At 36.9% G+C, this 19973-nt stretch overlaps 1 protein-coding gene across 4 annotated transcripts in view; it reads left to right on the plus strand.

The window, feature by feature from the left end:
* Positions 1-19973, plus strand: part of LRRK1 (leucine rich repeat kinase 1) — a 154858-nt gene that overhangs the window by 103567 nt on the left and 31318 nt on the right. For all 4 annotated transcript variants that reach the window (XM_016424661.2, XM_056807503.1, XM_007479468.3 and 1 more), the window contains 5 exons: positions 2278-2554; positions 6167-6338; positions 8067-8230; positions 10143-10282; positions 16534-16783. In XM_016424661.2, coding sequence (XP_016280147.1) covers positions 2278-2554; positions 6167-6338; positions 8067-8230; positions 10143-10282; positions 16534-16783 — 1003 coding nt within the window. The remainder of the gene's footprint in view (positions 1-2277; positions 2555-6166; positions 6339-8066; positions 8231-10142; positions 10283-16533; positions 16784-19973) is intronic.

Genomic DNA, 19973 nt, shown 5'->3' on the forward strand with positions numbered 1-19973 from the left:
AAATTTATTATTTTTGCATCTTCTTGTGGGCATCATTCAATTCAAAAGATACTCATTAAGCCCTTAGTGTGCAAAGCACATGAGAGGCAACATGGCATAATGGATCAAAAGTGGGCAGTGATATTAGGAAAATATAAGTTCCAGTTCTGCCTCGGACGAATACAGAGTCTGAGTTCCTGAACAAGATTTCATCTCTCAGTGGCCTAGATAATTCCCTAAGAGTCTTAAATTGCATACAAGGTGTGTACCTAGAGTAGAAAGAATTTCCTCCCTGGGAATTCATTCTCTATACCAATGAAATCATAGATCTGTCTCTTCTCCCCCACCAAAAACAACAACAACAACAACAAATCATGTGGAGGTTTGGATAATACAAAGATGAGCGTAAAGCAATCTCTATCCTTTATCAACTTAAAGGCTAATGAAAATATTCCTCTGTGTGTGTGTGTGTCTGTCTAATACTAGATAGACTGTAGTAGGACAGAAGAAAGAGTGAGACAAAGAATTCTGGGGAAATGTGTAGAAGAAAATAATTTTCAGGTAGAGGAACCCAGAAAGTTGTTTGTTTTTTTTCCAAGAAACAGTTTGAGCTCAGCCTTAAAAAAGGAAAAGTCTTTGGATAGGCTGTATTCAAGGTATAAAGGTAAATCTATGAAGTTAGTGAGGAAGGTACAGGATGAGGTTGTAGCTAGTAGGCCAGTTTGACTGGAGCATAAAGTAGGAAGGTAGTGTAAAATTAGATGGGAAAGGTAGTTGGAAACCCTATTATGGAAGATCATAAATACCAGGTTATGGGCATTTTATTTTGGCTTATTAGATAATGGAGAGAAACTATAGGTTTTTGAGTAAAGAACCAATATGGCAAGACCTGTGCAGTAGGAGAATTATTTTTGCATTTGTGTAAAGAATAAATTGTAGAAGGGAGAGGCTAGAGTCATATAGATTAGTAGGAGGCTGTCTGCACTAGAATAGTAGAAGAAGGTGTGATTCCCTTAAAGAGGTTGATTATTTGGCACCAGGAAAATGGTTAAATGTGGGTTTTTGAAAGATGACTCCAGGGATTTGAGCCTTAATGATGGTGATACAATCAAAAGAAATGAGGAAGTTGAAAGGAAAGGCAGATATAGGGAGAAAAATGATGAATCATTCTTGGAGATGTTAAGTTTTAGGGGACAGAGGTAAATCCAAATGGAAATATCCATCTAGCATTTGGGCATATGTACTTTGAGTTCAGGGGATGGATGGATGGTAATTGAGGTTGTGTATATATTGATGTGAGAACTATTTTAATAGTCATCTGTATAGTTGGAAATTCTTGAACCCCCTAAAACTACATTACCCAAAAATCCTTTACCTAGAATCCTTTTCCCTTTTCCTGTGCCTCCACATTTGCGTGGTCAAGTTGTTGTTTTAGAAATTCTGTAGCTTTGCCCTCTCACTCTCTTTTTTCACAACCTGAGATGGGTGGTTTAGGTAGTTTATTTTACTTTAGTTATTACTAAAACTTTAAAAAATATAATCCTTAGTCTATTGGATATCAATTTTAGTCATTACCCATCAAAGTTGGGAGAATGAATGAAATCACCAAAGTAGAGATTGTTGAGAGAAAAGAGCTTCATTTATTCATTTAGCATCCATTTATTAAGTACATACTATATACCAGACATTTTGTACATAAAGGCAAAACCAAAACCATCCTTCCCCTAAAAGAGCTTACATTCTACTGAAGGTAAACCTTGAAAGACACCCATACTTGGAGCCAAAAGGAAGTTCCCAAACCAAGGATCTAGATGGAAGAGTGATTATATATAGATAATAGAGCAATAAGGAGAGACTATCCTCATAGCCATCTCTACAACCAATGAAAAAGCATACAGAAAGGAGGGAATGGTCAACAGAGTCAAGGTACTGAGAGGTCAAGGAGAATTGGGATTAAGATAAAGTCATTGGACTTGGCAAATAGAGGATCATTGGAGATTTGAAAGAAAGCAGTTTCAGTAGAAACAGAAGCCACACCTAAGACATTTGGTGGATGTAGAGGAATTGAGGTCTCACAGTCAGCTAACTTCCCAGTGAAGAGGAGGTGATAAAGCCAAGGACTTGATGGGAGAGTATCAAGGGAAGGATTGGTTGGGGGGGGGAAGACAGCAGGGAAAGAGTCAATGGAGATGCTTCTAGAAAGCTTTTTCCTAGATCCCATATTACTATAATTCCTCTTATATTGTTATTTGGGTGCCCCCCCTCAATTTCTCTCTTTCTCTCTCTCTCTCTCTCTAGCTATCAGCTTCCTCATTGAAACAGGAACCCTCTTACATTTCCCGGACACTAGCCATGGACTTAGAAACCTCTACTTCCTTGATCCAATCTGGTTATCAGAATGTCTGCAGAGGATTTTTAACATTAAGAGCTCCAAGTCAGTGGCCAAGAATGGAGTGATTAGAGCAGAGGATCTCAGGATGCTGCTAGTTGGAACAGGCTTCACTGAACAAACAGAAGAACAGTATTTTCAGTTTCTAGCCAAATTTGAAATTGCCTTGCCAGTTGCTAATGACAGGTAAGTTGATTTGGTAAATTTGGATATTACTAACTAGGATGGTAAGAAAGAATAATTAGAACTGTGGTTAGGGGTAGGGAGTGGGGAGAAGTCACAGGTATTTTAACAGTGATTTATAATAATAATAATAATAACTAGCATTAATATATCATTATAAGGTTTGCAAAATCCTTCCTTTCAACTTCCTTTTAAAAAAAAAACCTTAACTAAGGCAGAAGAGTAATAAGGACTAAGCAATGGGGGTCAAGTGACTTGCCTAGGTTTACACAGCTAGGAAGTATCCCAGGTGACAATTGAACCCAGAACCTCCTAACTCTAGGCCTGGCTCCCAATCCAATGAGCTACCTATCTGTCCTCTTCCTGATTTCTTTTAGTGGTTCCACCAAACATTCAGGTCCAAATTCTTGTAATCATCTTTTTTCTCTTTCAAAACTTAACTTTGCAAATTATTCTTACAACAACACTTGGAGCTAAGTATAATTATTTTATAATTATTTATATATAATTACTTTACAGATGAAGAAACTGAGGCAAACAAAGGGTAAGTGGCTTACCCAGGGTAACATAACTAGTAGCATATAGGGCAGGAATTGAACTCCATTTTTCTTGATTACAGATTTAACACTTTCCACTGCACCATCTAGCTGACTACTTTCCAGATTGTTCTTTTCTGGTCACTCCAGTTTTGTAGACCTTCTTCCTAAAATTTAGTGGCCAAAACTGAACATAATGCTTGTGTTCCAACAGAATGGAGTAGGGAATACAGGCCTTATCTCTCCTATGTTCTAGACACAAAATCTCTCTTAATGCTACAGAGAATAATATTCATCACTTGGCTGTCGTGTGTCACTGTTGATTCCTATTGAATATACCCTGATTCCCAGATCTTTTTCATTTGAGATATTGCCCAAACACACTTCTCATACCCTGTACTTGTGAAATGGATTTTTTTAAAACTCTAGTGCAGTACCTTTCATTTATCTTTCTAAAACTTTATCTGTTTAGATTAGATATAATATTTTAGCCTGCCAAGATCTGTTTGGATACTGACTGTCATCTACCATGCTACAGCTCTCTCCCCCAGATTTGTGGCATCTTCCAATTCATGAACACCTTTCTCCATGCTATTGATAAAAATGCAGACCTGATTATTTATGGTATGCCCTCATAGATTAGGGAAGAGGAAATGGGAAGGTAGGAAAACTAATCAGATAATTCAGTCATAGAGGCTTGGCATGATGGGGGTCAGAACAAGAGAGACAGTTATCTCTCAGTGTTATTGATCACTCTCTTTAAGTGTTTGAGATGTTGCTATATGATGAAGGATTAGGCTTGTTCTGCCTGGCTCTCAAGAGCAAAAGTAAGGGCAAAAAAAAAGAAGCAGAGAAGATGATTCAGGGTTGATATAAAGAATGACTTTTTTCATTACTAGAGCAATCCAAAAATGAATGGAATAGACTGAAGAGGTAGTGAATTTCCTCTCTCTGGAGATCTGCCAGTGAAGGCTGCATGAACATTTGTTGGATGTATTACTGAAGGAATCCCTGTTCAGATATCAGCTTAACTGAGCGTCCTCTGAGATTCCATGATTCTGTGGAATTAAAAGGCCACCTTAATTGGAATCAGAAGATGTGGGTTTAAATTCAGCCTTGTGTAACCTCAGGCGGGTTAGTTTGCCAGTCTGGGTCTCATGTTTCCTCATCCATAAAATGGAGGGGAAAGAAATAGATGAACTCTAAAGCCATTTCCAGCTCTGATCCCCTAGGGTGGTAATTGTGGAACTAGAAAGGAAGAAATATGGATATGAAAGGCATTGCAACATTGCAAACAAAGAATCAATAGGACTTGGCAATTGATTAGATGTGGAGGGCAGAAGTGAGGGAGAGGACAAAGATCTTCCCTACTGTCTCTTTCAGCTCTAAATTCTATTATCTTCCCAACAGACATCGTTGTCCATCATATTTCATTGACCTTCAAGTTACCTACAGTTCTGGAATGGTGTTTTTAGAGATCTTCCAAGGCTAATTTATTAGCTGTCCAACAGGTTGTCCATTAGTTTTATGACACGAAATTGCTATATTGCTGCTTACTGTTATGTCCCAAGATTTTAGAGCTCAAACGGCCTCCAATGAATAGAGTTTGATATCATCTTGGCTTACATAATGTGTTTGAAAACTTGAGGTTTTTCTGCTTGGCAGGGCTTTACACATCAAAGGTGGTTTTAGACAGGGCTAATTTACCTTGTAAAATGCTTTCAGGGATATCTCATAAAAGGTTCTATAACCTCATGATAGGTATGATGTTTAAATTGAACTTCTTGAACTTTAATCATATTAAACCTTAGAGGTTTTTTCTTAAGAATTCATTATTTTCCCCTACAGGAGAGCAGAATTCCAACTTTTTATTAAATTGCTATTAACTAAACATCCCAAAGATGTATTGTTATCTTTCCATTGTAACCTCCTAGAAGGCATCTTATCCCTCCTTAGCCTTTTATAATGTAGTCTCACGCACAGATATATTAAAAAATGGTATCTTTTCAGCAGAGGGTCTTTAGAAAAAACAGTTCTCAACTGTGATCATCATAAAATGATGAAGATGAAATGATACATCATTGCAATGTTCTTATTGGAAGCGTGTATTTTCTTAAGTTAAAAAAAAAATCAAAACCTTTTACGGACCTAATCTTGCTGTTAGGACACATAAATTTGTCCCAGGTGACTAAAACAATAAACTATATTAAAGAATAAACTATTAACTGCTACTGAGAGTCTACCCTACGTGATTTTTATATTTTTCTCAGACTTTCAAAGCTGTATTTCTTTCCTTTTCTAAACCTCTACTTTCTGTCTTAGTAACAACTCTCAAGACAGAAGGGAAGAGCTGGGTAAACAAGATTAAATGAATTAGCCAAGGTCATACATGTAAGAAGCATTTCAGGACAGGTTTGACCCCAGGTCCTCTTGACTCCAACCCTGGCCTTCTACCTACTGTGCCACTTAACTGCCCCGCTGTATTCATTTCAAACCCTCCAAGACTTTAGAAATGAAAATGGCCTTCAAGGTAATTTAATCCAACTTCTTCATTTTACAAAGAGGAAAACCAAAATCCAAGAAGTGATTTTCCCAGGGTCAGACAAGATGTAAGCGTCAAAGACAGGATTTTAACCTGGGTCTTCTAGTTCCAAATCAATGCTATTTCTAGTAGTGTACCCCCAAACTCTACTACTACTATTATACCTTCATTAACATTAAAAAACCCTTGGGTCTCTAATCAATCTTCATGTTGTGTCTGATCATGCTTTTCTAGCCATAATGCTTTTAGAATCCATTTTCTTCACTTTACATTACTCTTACGTGATGAATTTATACAATAAAATCATTTCTTTTCACTTGCAACTAAAAATAAGAAATGTAGCTCTCTTTTCAGCAGGTCAGGCTTTATTACAAATAATAAAATTCTAAAGTTTTTGTGATAGATGTCTTTTGAACTTACCCAAAACTTAAATGTCTGAAGTACAGCTTACTCTTGCAAACCAGGCTGTTATCTAGATTTAGGGCTTCTGCGAAGACTGGGATAAAAATTTGACTTATCACATTTGATTTGTTTCAGTTACCTCTTACCACATCTTCTTCCGGCCAAGCCAGGTTTAGATACCCATGGCTTGCGGCACCAGGCTGCAAACACAATTCAAAGGGTGTTTAAAATGAGTTTCGTTCCTGTTGGCTTCTGGCAAAGGTTTATAGCTCGGATGTTAATTAGTTTGGCAGAAATGGATCTCCAGGTAAGTTAGTGTCCATATACAACTGAACATATGGCAAGACATTGTTTCATTGATGTTGATGGGACTTGGTTTTTACTTCCTGTCTTGAAAATGTCCCTTTCTGACTTGATAAAGACTGCCTTTGCTGATGTGAACCAGGTGGCTTGGGATGGTGGCTATTTTACTTTTCTACTAGTGTGGTTCATTTGGATGACTTCCATAAATCCCAAATCAACTGCCTTTTGTCATTCCTTAAATCTAAATGGTTCATTCAGAATCCAGGAGTAGGTCTATTAAGGGACAGATGCTATTTGTGGTCATCAAGAATTGTTGTGGGCATATTTAGTGCTATTAAAAAGAATGATAGTTGTCCATTTAAGTTAATTTGATGAGAGATAATAGTCATTACATAATTTCTCCATGCAACACTAGTTGTTGAGTAATTCACACTACCATTAGAATTTTACTTCCAAGTATAACTATACTGTTAAATTGTATTATCTTGGTAGAGTTCTCATATTGGGGTCGCTTCAATATCCCACCCACCAGCCCACCATTCTGTCCTGAAAAGGTTTTTCTTTCTCCCCTCCTTCAATAAGAAAACCAAGATATATTTCCTTCTCCTGTATTTTGAACCTAATCAGTGAAAGAAAAATGCTTTGTGATCTACTAGGATTGCTGAAGCATGAAGAAAATGAGTACAAGAGCTAACTTTGAAAATCATAAATTTTAACATGTACTTTAACAGGAGAAAGGATCCATTTTTAATGTCAAGGAGGTAGACTGATTAAAAGAACTCAATGTGATAGAACTCATCTCTCCAAGCTTTTTTAGATAGGCAAAGATTTTTAAATAACCTGACCCAATTCCCAACTTCTTATTCCATATTCCCTGTCCCACTCTTGAGTATTTATGTTATAGTCTCTACAATAGCATGAATTATATCTGATTTAGTCTTTACCCAAAGCAATCAGTTGGATTAACTAGGAATGGTCAAGGGCTTCAGGTTCATGCCATGTAAAGATAAGGTGAAGGAACTGGGGATGTTTGAGCTGGAGAAGACCAAACTCGGGAGCCATGATTAATGTCTTCAAATATTAAAAAGACAATAATGTTGAAGAAGAATTAGACTTATTATCTGTGGCCCCAGATTGCAGAACTAAGGGTGATACATGTAAGATACAAAGAGGAAATTTTCATCTTGATGTTAGTGAAAAACTTCCTAACAACTGAAAACATATTTAAAAATAACCAAAAAAAAATATTTTAAAAAATCATATGTCCCTTGGGAAGTAGCAGGTTCTCTCTTATTGGTATTCTTAAAATAAAAGTTAGATTAGCCCTTGTTGGTCATAAGAGAATTCTTCTTTACATGTGAATCGTACTAGGTGCTTTTCACTTCTTTCCAACTCTTAATAGTGGTTATCTAATACATTTTTATTTCATTTAATTTGACTAAATATGGAGCTACATTGGTCAATGACCAAAAACACATCTAGAAACAGTTATAAAACAAAGATACATTTTTGTGGTACACAGACCCTTTTTTCCCCTGGAGAAAGTTGAACCTAGTGCATCAAGTTAGTGACAGACCTTCATCAAAAGTTCAGCCAGTGTTTATTGACAACCATCAACAATGCCAAAATGACCTAATATGAAAGTGAATGCCATTACCAATTTAAGACAAAAAGTTCTATTTGTAACTTAGAGATAGAATTACATAAGTGTGTCATTTTCTATCTTTTTCAGCTTTTTGAAAACAAGAAGAATACCAAGAACAGGAATAGAAAAGTGACCATTTACAGTTTTATGGGCAGCCAGAGAAACCGTTGCAGCACATTTAGAGTAAAAAGAAACCAGACCATATACTGGCAAGAAGGTCTCCTGGTCACATTTGATGGGGGCTACCTCAGGTAATATATTTTAATTTAACTCAATATATTTCCCTCAGGTTAGGTGGTATTATGAGAGTAAACAATGTGGGTGAAATATTAAACATCTTTGTTCTGAGATTGTAGTCACTAACCTTAAGTCCCAAGTTCTTCTGTTTTGAAAGGTAAGTTTTACTAGCCAAATAGAAATTTGAGAGCACTCACCTAAAATATTTAGAAGACTTCCACCCACCCTGCCCCATAGTAGACTTCTCTAATAGAGGTTCATTAACCAGAGTAATGGGGAAGGGGAGGAGCAATATATTAGAAAAAGAAAAATGGCTTAAATCAGAGAAACATGGTAAATTTTTTTCTGTGCTTCTCTCTTCATTTGTGCCATTTAAGGATGCTTGCCATACTCAAACCCAAGGTTAGAATTTGAGAGTTGGAAGGGACCCCAAAGACCATCCATCTCATCTACCCCATACCCAATAGAACTCCCTACTATAATACAACTGGCAAGTGGCAATCTGGCCTGGGCTTGAAGACTTTTAATGAGCAACATTGAAAGCTTCCCATCCTACTATTGATTAGTTCTAATTTTAAGGGGAGATTGGAAGGAGATGGATTTAGAGAGAAGATTCTTCCCCCCCCAAAAAGAAGAAAAGATGGTCATTGATGCATTTTTTTATCACACAGAAAAGACTTTTTTCTGACATAAAATCCATATTTGCCAACCATTGTTCCTTATTCTACCTTCTGAGACCCAACAGAATAAATCCAATCCTTTTTTTGCATGACAGCAAGAGTTCTTCAAATCCTCAGAGATGGCCGTATTCCATGAGGCTTCTCTTCTTCAGGCTTAAACATCTCAATTCCTTCAACCCATCCTCCTATAACATAAGCTCAAGGCCTTTAACCATTCTGTTGACCCTCCTCTGGATGTTCTCTAAGCTTATCAATGTCCTTAAATTGTGAGCTAAAAACAAAACTTCAGATATAATTAACAAAGGCAGATAGCCCCCTTTAGGGACTAATCACCAGTAAACAACTGGTCTTCAAGGGCAGTAGGTGTGTTTTGCCAATTCTCTTATGAGTATGGGCTTCTCACTTTTGAAAAATATTTTTGGGATCCAGGGAAAATGTTTTTCTTTGTCTTGGTTTTTTGGGGGGGTGGTTTTAGGGTTCTAGTTCAAAATGGGCAAATGAATGTGCCTGGATTTGGTCTGTGTGAAGGGGAACAAAATCTTTGCTTAAGTCATTTTGGATCTCTCCTGGTTAATAGATAACCAGGTATAAAGGACCCCCTCACTCCAGTAAGAAGTAGGAGCTATTGAAGAAGACCACTGACCCATGGCACAGAGTGGGGGGGAGCATGTAATTTTTGGTCTCATTTAATTTTAGAGTCAACAGTGATCTTAGAAATCTTCTGGTCCACATTCCTCTACTTTTCCTCATTTGGAGAAACTGAGGAATAGAGATTAAATGACTTGTTCAGGTTCATAAATCTAGGCCTTAGAAGAACTAAGACTCCTTACTATTCATCAACACTTCTGGTCCAGTGCTCTTTCCATTACAACACACTTCAGAAAAAAGAAAATAACTTTATATATAATTTGGGTTTGGGGAGATGGGGTGGGTGAAAGAGGTTTAATAAAAGGTTTTTAAGTGAAAAACTTAAAAAGTTAAATTCATCTGACTTAAAAATTTTAAACTTACATTTAAAATATCTATTGCATTCATTGAAAGTAAGATTTGTTTGTACATTTTAAACATTTTAATTTAATATGATAACTAAGGAATAGAAAAGGGAAAGAGATATTTGAAGAATATTGAGAGGATAAAGAATAGAGGGGTAGACAGTTAGAAATCTAGCAACATGGAAAGGCATCTATATATGAATATAAATAAAACTGCAAGGGATAACATGGTTCTTTTCATTTCTCAATTGTAGTGTAGAATCCTCCGATGTCAACTGGAAGAAGAAAAAAAGTGGAGGAATAAAAATAATTTGTCAATCAGAAGTGAGAGATTTCTCAGCCATGGCTTTTATCACTGATCATATCAATTCCTTGATAGACCAGTGGTTTCCTGGTAAGAAGTCATTACTGAATTATGTCATAATTTTATCTTAATGAGCCTTATTTAGAAAGAATTCCTATTGGACTAAAACTCAAGCCCATGTCTATAATCTCTTCTACTATGTAGTCTGAGGCTGCTGGATCTCTTGTGCATAGGAGTACTGAAATGTAGTGGGGTATTCTAATAGGGTGTCTAGACTAAGTTCTATATTAATACCCTGAGCCTCTGGGAATAGGGGTCCCAGTGTCCCCTAAAAAGGGCAAACCAGCCCAGGCTAGAAATGGAGCAAGCCAAAGCTTCTATACTTAATCAATGATGGGATTGGGCCCATAAGTGGCCCCTGTACTTCTTAGCTTGGGCAAGATGGAGAAATCCAGTCCTTAAAAAAAAAAATAAAACTCATGTCCAAGGATATTATGAAACTCCACAATGAAATCCATATTTATTCAGAAGTCAGGCTAATAATCCACACAGGAAAAACCAAGTGGATGAAAAATGACTTGTCTAGACAGTGACATGAAGTAGGGCTGTCATTTTCTCGAGTCAAACCATCAGTGCATAATTCAGAGACCTACATTGCAGATAGACAGTGAGTTGGGTCCAGAGCTGACCAGAAAGAAGAAAGTAGGGTGTATTTCATTTAGAAAATTATAAGTCCTCTTACGAAGTCCTTTTAACAGTCAATCAAGAACTGCTCCCTGGCACAAAAACTGATCATTTTAGCACAGATGCCCTCCCAAAGATGCTATAGGGTTTTGAATCTTGGCATACCACAGCCTCCAAAGAAAGAAGATTGTGGGTGACCTAAATGCCAATGGAAGAGTTTCAAATAGACAGCAGCATGGTTCTAAAAATAACCTATAAATAAGAGGTGGAATATGGAATAACATGAAGAAAAGGTATGATCATAAAAAGGACCAGTCATACATTAAGAGTGAGGAACAGCTTGTGGGCAGCCTGAATTCCGCATTAGTGCCACTGAGATGGAAAAATACCAAATAGAAGGCCTCTAAACAATGGGTAGATACTCTTGGATGTATTTTTTAATTTTTATTTTAAAATATTTTCCCATGTTTACATGATTGATTTTCTTTCTCTCCCCTCTCCCAGAGCCAACAAGCAATTCCACTGGGTTGTACAAATGTTATCACTTGATACCTATTTCCATATTATTTATTTTTGCTATGGAGTGATTTTTTAAAATTCTTGGATGATTTGCTAGAGAACAGGGATAAGATTCTCAAAGGTTCAAAAGGCAGAAAGCATAAGATCTGTGATTTAGATTTAGAAGAAACCTAAAATGTTACCTAATCCAATCCCTAGAGGGACTGCTGACAAAAGATCCCCTCATTTCAAGGGATTAGGTGAAAGCCCCTTAGATAAGGAGGACACACAAATAGTAAATGATAGACAAAGGTAGAATTTGAATGCATGTTCAGACTCTTTCCTCTACATCTCACTGCCCTTTAAGGGCAGATTATGAGCTGCACTGATGGAAGGAGTATCCATATTAGCAACTTCACAAATCCATTGAGAGGCGATTAGGTGATACTAGAGTTAGGAAGATTGGTGTTTTAAACTCTAGCCTCATACATTTACTAGCTATGTAACCCCAGGCAAGTCATTTGACCTCTACCTGCCTCAGTTTCCTCAGCTATAAAATGGGAATAATAATGACACCTACCTCTCAGAGCTGTTATGAGAATCAAATTAGATAATAGTTATAAATTTTATTAATTTAATATTTAATGATTATTATGTTATATGGTTATATTGCAACAATTAATAATATTTAATAATGATAATAAATTTACTATAAAACTTATAAATTTATAAAATTAGCCCAATACCTGATATATAAGACTCCTTGATAAATGCTCGTTTCCCTCCTTCCAGTAAAATGAAATGAAATGAAAATAACTATCATTTTTACAGATAGCACTTATAAGTTTGGTTAAGTGTTTTACAAAGGTTATTTGTCCTTACAACAACCCTGTGAGGTAGGTACCTTTATTATCCCCATTTTACAGATGAAAGTATTAGGCAAACAAGTGAAGTGGCTTGTTCACAGTCATAGAGCTAGTAAGTATCTGAGGCCAGATTTGAAATCTGGTCTTCCTGACTCTAGTCCAGTGTCTCTTCCATTGCACCATCTCAAGAACTCTCTCTGGACTCCATTCAGGTAGCATAAAAGATCAGGGGAGACCATTGCAAGGACCATTTGGTGGAAGTTCTGACTACATGAGAACCCAGCCTCCAATAGTTCATTGAGGGAAGGCCTGCTGAAGCCAAAGGAAAGGAGGGAAAATCGATGTGGGATTTGGGGTTTCCATGTGAATGTCCTATATGTGTTGTTCGTGAAAAGCGGACATTTTAATCTCAATGTAATAAAAGGAAGATGTCTATAAGCCTTTAAAACTTGATTTATTTATACAGTCCTGATGGAAAGGGCTAAAATTTATAGAGAAGAGTAACTGCAAAAATGTATTTATTTGATTTTAGGGTGACTTGTTTGATAAAGCAAAGAGCTGCCTTTATTTAAAGGTTTTTTCCACCAAGAAATCTCCCTTGCTTATTTTTAAATCCTACATGATTTCTAAAGGCCAAAACAACAGATAATTTTATTCAGCAACCTTCTGATATTAATATAAAGCAAGACAAAAAAAGAGAGAGAGAGAGAGAGATGTATGCTCCCCAGAAGGGTTTGCCTTTGCCATGGAAGATTTCCAGCAGAGTCCAAATGGAGAAGAAAGTTTCAATAGATAGAGAGGTCTGCCCAATGCTCATGTTTGCAATTGACTTCACCTCTTCACTGGGATCCATTTGGCCTGGCATCCCAAGCAGTGAGAAGACACCCACCTTTTGTTAGTTCTTTGCTACACCCCTTCAGTAATTAGAGTACTGAAATAGTCTTTGATGAGGTCATTATCAAATTGCTAATTTTTAACATTTATTCAGTCAACAAACATTTAATCTCTCTAATCTTCCATGACCTTCTTTGTAAAATGGATAGGTGGGTCTAGCTGATCTCTCAGTTTTCTTCCAGCCCCAAAACTGAATTAATTTGGGACTTTTTCACACTACTTTCCTCTGCCCCCCCCACCACCACCAAACACTACTTTATCCTTCCATGGTGTGCATTCTGACTTATAAGGTTTGCTTTGGAATCTTTTCATTGTAAACATCATTTACTTGACTTCAAGACTCTTAGTAGTTGGGTAGCCTTGATTAAGTCATTTAACCTTTATTTGCTTCAGTTTTGTCATCTGTAAAATGGGGATAATAGCACCTACCTTGAATGATTATTATGAGGATCAAATGAGACAATTAATAATAATACCTAACACTTATATGGTGCCTATTATCTACCAGGTACTGTGCTAAGCCCTTTACAAAAGTTACCTTATTTGAGCTCCCCAGTAGCCCTAGGAGGTAGGTGCTATTATTATCCCCATTTGTATAGCTCTTAGCTCAATGCCTGGCACATAGTAGGTACTATATAAATGCTAGTTATTATCATTATCATTATTTTGTACGATTTCATCCCAAAAAAAACAACATCCTGAAGTCAAGCATTTATAGTGTTGCCTTGGTTTTGGTACAACCATTGGGAATCCATAAGGTAGCTGGAAGAGTTTTAAAACTGATAGTTTTTTTTTATTATAAAGATACTTTATTTTACCAATTACATGTAATAACAAATTTCCATAAAAGTTTTCTGAAGTTGAAGTTAGATGATCCAAATTGTCTTCTTCCCTTCCCCTTCCCAGAACTGGCAAGCAATTTGATCCAGATAAAACTGATAGTTTTAAAACAGCTAGATAGTAAGATGGTTGGAGGACCTGAATTCAAATGTGTTCTTAGATATTTCCTAGCTGTGTGACTCTTGACAAGTCACATAACCCTGATTGTCTAGCCCTTGCCACTCCTCTGTCCTAGAATTGATATTAGGTTGAAGGTAAGGGTTTTAAAAAACAAAAATTTTTTTTAAAAATGATGGGAATGTTGGAAGAGTTGATATAAAGAGCAGGACTGAAAGATTCTATTATGGTGGCCATAGTGTCTGAGCCCATGTAAGTATATGTGGTCTGGTAAAACAATGTTCTTTTTATAAATTTTCACTAAAAAAATATGGAATCGGGCTTTCTCTAAAGTGAGGAACCAGGGTAGATTTCTAAGGTCTGTTCCAACTCTAGATCCCTGTGGTGTTGAAATCCATGAACAGGGAAGTGATGTGTAGAGAAGGGAAAAGATTGGAGTTGGATGCCCTTGGTTTAAATCCCACCTCTGACACTACCCATTATTACTACCTTCTTACATCTTACCACTTTGGGTAAATCACTGCCCAACACTTAGCTCTCTTCTCTGCAAAATGAGGGGGTTGGACTTGATATATATGCTTTGAGGCTGCTTTCAGCCCTTTTATCTGTGATCTTATAATCCTATGACTGTCCCAGGAAATCTGTGTTTTATAGGCTTTCCAAAAGGCTGTTGTGAACAATGAATGCCATTATTTGATGATTTAGTGGAAATGAGTCAGGATGTTTTTTTTTTCCAGTTGGAATCTGTAGATGTCATTCATTATATGGCTCCCTGCCCTACTCGAAGGTCATGGTGAATAACCAGAAAAGGGGTGGGGGGTGTCTACAACATGGATGATGCAGGGGCTTTTTGTAGTGGTGAGTTGTCCTTGAGAGGCAGATATTTTCATTTATGTCAACTGCTAGAATCCATTGCTTTCCTTCCTCTTGCATCTCTATTTCCAGGTACGGTGTAACTATTGCCAGCAGCTAGTACAATGGTCTACATACACACTGTGGTCCTGTGCTTGTGAGACATTGTTGACTGCCTGGCTGACTGATGCTTTAAGTGAATTAGCTCAGTAATGAATATGGAATCATTTAGTAGAGTAAGACAATGACTGCCTGATTAATGGAAAGGGAAAAAAGAATCTCATTCAATTTGAGCAGCAGAAGCCTGCAAATTTAATGACAAGTCACCCAAAGGGGAATATGGTAGGAATATGCTCATATGATTTCTGGCTTCTAACCTATTTCAGATTCCTTCCCTTACTAAAGCATGCCAAATTGCCACACACAAAAATAGGTGTAGATAAATAAGACTTTCTTTCCACCCAAAGATTCCTAAGTATTTATTGTTTTAAAATAAGAGTTTCATTAACCCAAATTATACTGGGGTTTAAAAAATTATCTAAATTCTCTACTTTAGACCATCTAACTCTGTAACCTCAGGTATAGAACCTTACTAAAGCTCATGGGCAGAGCAAGGCTCTATGCTGAAAGAAGCATTTCAGATTGAGAAGAGAAGGACTAAAAAAGAAGGCTAGATTAGGGGGTCCCCCCTTATTAATCTAGGCCTTTTGGAGACTCTGCACATGATACTAACATAAATTCTAGTTGAATTGAATTAGTAGTCAGAGTTTTGTGGACCAGCACAAATTTGTCATGGACAGTTTCTTTTTTAAAAAAATTAAAATTTTCTTCATTAAGTATTCTTTTCTCTTCCTCCTCTCCCTCAAAAGAAAGAAAAAGAAAACCCTTGTAACAGATATGCATAATCAAGAAAAGAAAATTTCCAAATTTGGCCCAAATCCAAAAATATGTGTCCCGTTCTTCATCTTGCATCCATCACCTCTGCTAGACAGCTGAATAGCATGCTCTAATCATCTGTCCTCTGTGTTTGTAGTTGGTCATTGCATTGATCAGAAATCTTCAATTTTTCAAAGTCATTTGTTTTTATAAAGTTGTTATAGAATAAATTGTTGAGATTCTGGATGAGCAGTTAGTATGAAGTGCTAATGAGGTCTGAATTTACTCCCTATATAGTCACATACTGTGTCTTCTACAGACATCCCTTCCCCAAGACCCCCCAGACTTATGATCCCCAAAGTGGATTGTACAAGAGAGTGTATGCATGAGTATAAATCTTTTTAAAGCTCCTAAAATAATGACCAGTGGCCCATATCTTGACTAGTAACATACATGAGTGGCTCCGTAGCATACTGAGAAAGAACACATTGCCCTGTGGGTCAAAACCTGAATTTATCTGATCTACTAGGAATGCAGTGTAGACCTGACTACTGTGGGTGTCTTTGGGTCAGACATCACAGATTGTATTATGCAACTGTGGTTACTGATATTCTAAAAAGAAACTATGAGGAACAGACTTCTGTGATAAAATGTCTAGCCAGTTGACAACCCTAAACACCACTTCTCTGTTAACCAATATCTGTTTCTTCCCAGCCCTTACAGCTACTGAGAGTGATGGTACCTTGCTCATGGAGCAATATGTCCCATGCCCCATCTGTGAGTCTTCAAGAACTCTACAAAATGACTTGAATGAGAAAATAGAAGATGTGCAATACTTTGATATGGAGGACTGTGTCCTGACTGCAATCGAGCAAGACTTTATTACATGTCCCAGTCATTCAGATATTCCTGTTCCTTTGCAAGAGCTGGTCCCAGAGTTATTTATGACTGATTTTCCAGCAAGGTAATGTAAATAGGCAGCATTTAATCAGATATGTTATCTACCTTCTCAGCAAATTCTTTTACAAAGTAGATACCAATCTGACTCTTCTGCTAATGCTTAACCTGTATCACCTCTGGCCATGTCTTAACCAAACCAGATTATTCTAACAACACTGTAAATTATGTTTTGCAGTAGTCATACCAATAGGTTCTCTTGATCATCATTCAGTAAATTCTTCTTGAGCTTCTCAGCTTCTTGTTTGATTGCTTAAGTTCATGAGTTTTTAACTGGTGGCCAGATGTCCACAGAAAGTCTACCCCTGGCAAAACTCTGAGAGCAGAGGGCCACCAGGCTGGCTAAAGAAGGGTAAACCAGCCCAAGTCAGAAAAATGGAGCAAGTTCAAGGTTTCATCCTAATCAGCATTGAAATCAGACCCCTGATGGCCCTCCACATTTTTAGCCCAATATCTCCTCTCTCAAAGGAAGCAAGTGATTTTTATTTTGTTTTCATTTCTTGGAGAAGGAAAGCTACTGAAAAAGCCAGAGGAAAAATGATCACCTTTGAAAGTCAAACCGTCAGTATCCTGGGTGTATTCTATTTTCTTTCTGATAAATAAGCTGAAACTATATTTCTGCTGAGCTTGCTCTCAGTCCCAGTTTCTACACTGCTGCTTGCTCAACAAACAGAAGATAAATTAGAATGGGTCTCCAGCAGATATCTGAATCGGAAAGGTTCCAAACAATCTGATTTCATTTTCCTTTTCTCAAACATCACTTTTATAACTGCTACCTCAAGATTGAATATTTCAGTTTCTTAAGTCTTTAAGGTAATTGTGTCTGTTATTACCTTAAGATAATAATACTGGAAATAAGCTTTTGAAGACCGTATAAAACGTTTTGTCAGATCATCCAGAAAAAAGTGGTCAATAAAAATAATTTCTTGATGACTTGGCCTTGCTCATTAGTTTCCAGCAATTTTTGAATTGTGACATTCTTATTTGATTTCCCAATAACCCTTTGAGGCTTTCCCTGATCTCTCAGCTAGAGCTGATTCATTCTTCCTCAGAATCTTTATATCACTCTTACTGACTTTTTCTAAGAACTTGTCTCATTCTGACATAAATTAGAATGTATATATCTACATCTCATTTCCACTAAAGATTGTAATCTCCTTGAAAGCATGTACTGTACCTATTTTCTTTCTCATTTTGAATCATAATAGTGCTTGATACCTTCTCATGTTTTTTGAAAACTTGACTACTCTTCAGGATCTGTCTCCATCACACCCAAATAGTTAGGGGATATGCTTGGGTGTTGCAAAACCATGGTTCAAAATCCATGGTTCTAAGTTTTCCACTTAGAGAAGAATTTCAGGCTTTTGAGCAAGTCTTTTTTATAAGTCTTTTCAACTTACCAGATTCATCATCAGTAGAATCAGCAAAGACATTTAGAAAATATTAGAAAATTTTTTTCAGGTTTCTGTTATTCATGGAATATCTCAAAAGGCCTCACAGATAAGAATGATTAAATTCTAAAATAGTAGATTGTAGAGAGAATATGTTTAAGATCTCAGAAGCAAGGTATTGTAGAATGATATATGCTATACAGTGTTTTGTCCCTAAATTAATTTCTTTTAACCTTTACCTTCCATATTAGAATCAATACTATGTATTGGTTCCAAATCAAAAAAGCATAGTCAATAGGGATTAAGTGACCTACCCAGAGTGTCACAGCTAAAAAGTGCCTGAGACTAGATTTGATCCCAGAACCTCCCATCTTAGGCCTGGCTCTTAATCCACTGAGCCATGTAGCACTCCCTCTCCCCCAATTCTTCTTTAGTTGAATCACCATTGTTCTTTAAAAATCATCTGGCCTCCATATTTTGAGGTCTGGTCTCAAACATCTTTAAATGGGCAAGAACTCATTTGGGGTACATTTTCATTTCAAGACTGCAATTTTATCATGGTTCAAATCTCATCTGAAAAAGCCTACCTTGCATGAAACTCAGTTTATCTAATTTAATAGGAGGAGAAAAGCTTGTCACTGCTGACTCAAGCCTAGTCCCAAGTCAATAATTTGGGTCAGTTCCATAAAGAAGTTCAGCTTTTCCAAAAATCAGGCAACTCTGGTTTGTGAGTCAGGCATCATAGATCAGAAAACAAATGTGAAACCTCAGCAAGCATATACTGCAGTATGAATTGGGCTTGAAATGAAGAGGGGAATTTAAATGATTCCTTTTTTCCAATGTGTTCTTCCTGACGCCCTCCCAGATGAAAGAAAGTCAAAATTACTTGATAGGGAGTTTTTTAAAAGCCATAATGATACAAACAAAATTAATAACCCCACAGGAAATATTGTATCACATAAACTGGTTGAAAACATTAACAACCAGTCAACTGATGACTTTGATAGTCCAGAGCTGTCAGCCCAGTGTTAAGGTTTGAAACCATGTGCCTCTAAGATGCTGGCATCCACCAAACCATCATGCCTGAACTTTGTCAAGCAACATTTTTCCATGTGTGAGTGCTTTATGTAAATCTCTGGGGATATTTCCTCCGAGAGCACTTTCCAGGCTCTGTAAAGTCATGACAGAAAGCTACATTTCAAAAATCCTCAGTGTAAATTGCTAGTATTTCCATAACTCTGCCTGCTAGCTACATCAGACCCTTTAATAATCTGTATCTTTCTCATCCAGGTAGTTATTAGTAAGCATTTAGGATAACAGCCCCAGCATGTCTGCCTGAGAATCTGAGGAAGGGAGGTAATTTGTTAGTTTTATTTGACCGGTGCATAGTGTAGTTGAGCTATTTGAAGTCTGAGCAGCTGTAAGACCTGTCTCAGGAAAATAATGGAAAATGATGGATTGCATCATAAGTAACAGCAGGTTGGTTCAGTTGCATCAAGAAGGAAAAGTCAGAAATTAAAGCATGGCTTTTCCATGAATTATACAATATTGGTTTGATGGTGAGGCAATCTGGAAAAGGCAGCAAATATAAAGCCTTTTAAAACATGTAGGTATATGCTATATTGTCAATGAGACTTGAGGGAGGGAGGAAAAGGGATTTTAAATGGTTCTCTTCTTCTACCTACCAACCTTCCAGAAGAAAGAAAGGAAGGAGAATGAATCAGTGTTGGGCAGGAAATTGGAAGAACTGAGGAGAGTATTCATGTCAACAGACATTTTTTTGTTATTCAGTCGTGTCTGACTTTT

This window comes from Monodelphis domestica, chromosome 1 (assembly GCF_027887165.1).
Source record: "Monodelphis domestica isolate mMonDom1 chromosome 1, mMonDom1.pri, whole genome shotgun sequence".
NCBI lineage: Eukaryota > Metazoa > Chordata > Mammalia > Didelphimorphia > Didelphidae > Monodelphis > Monodelphis domestica.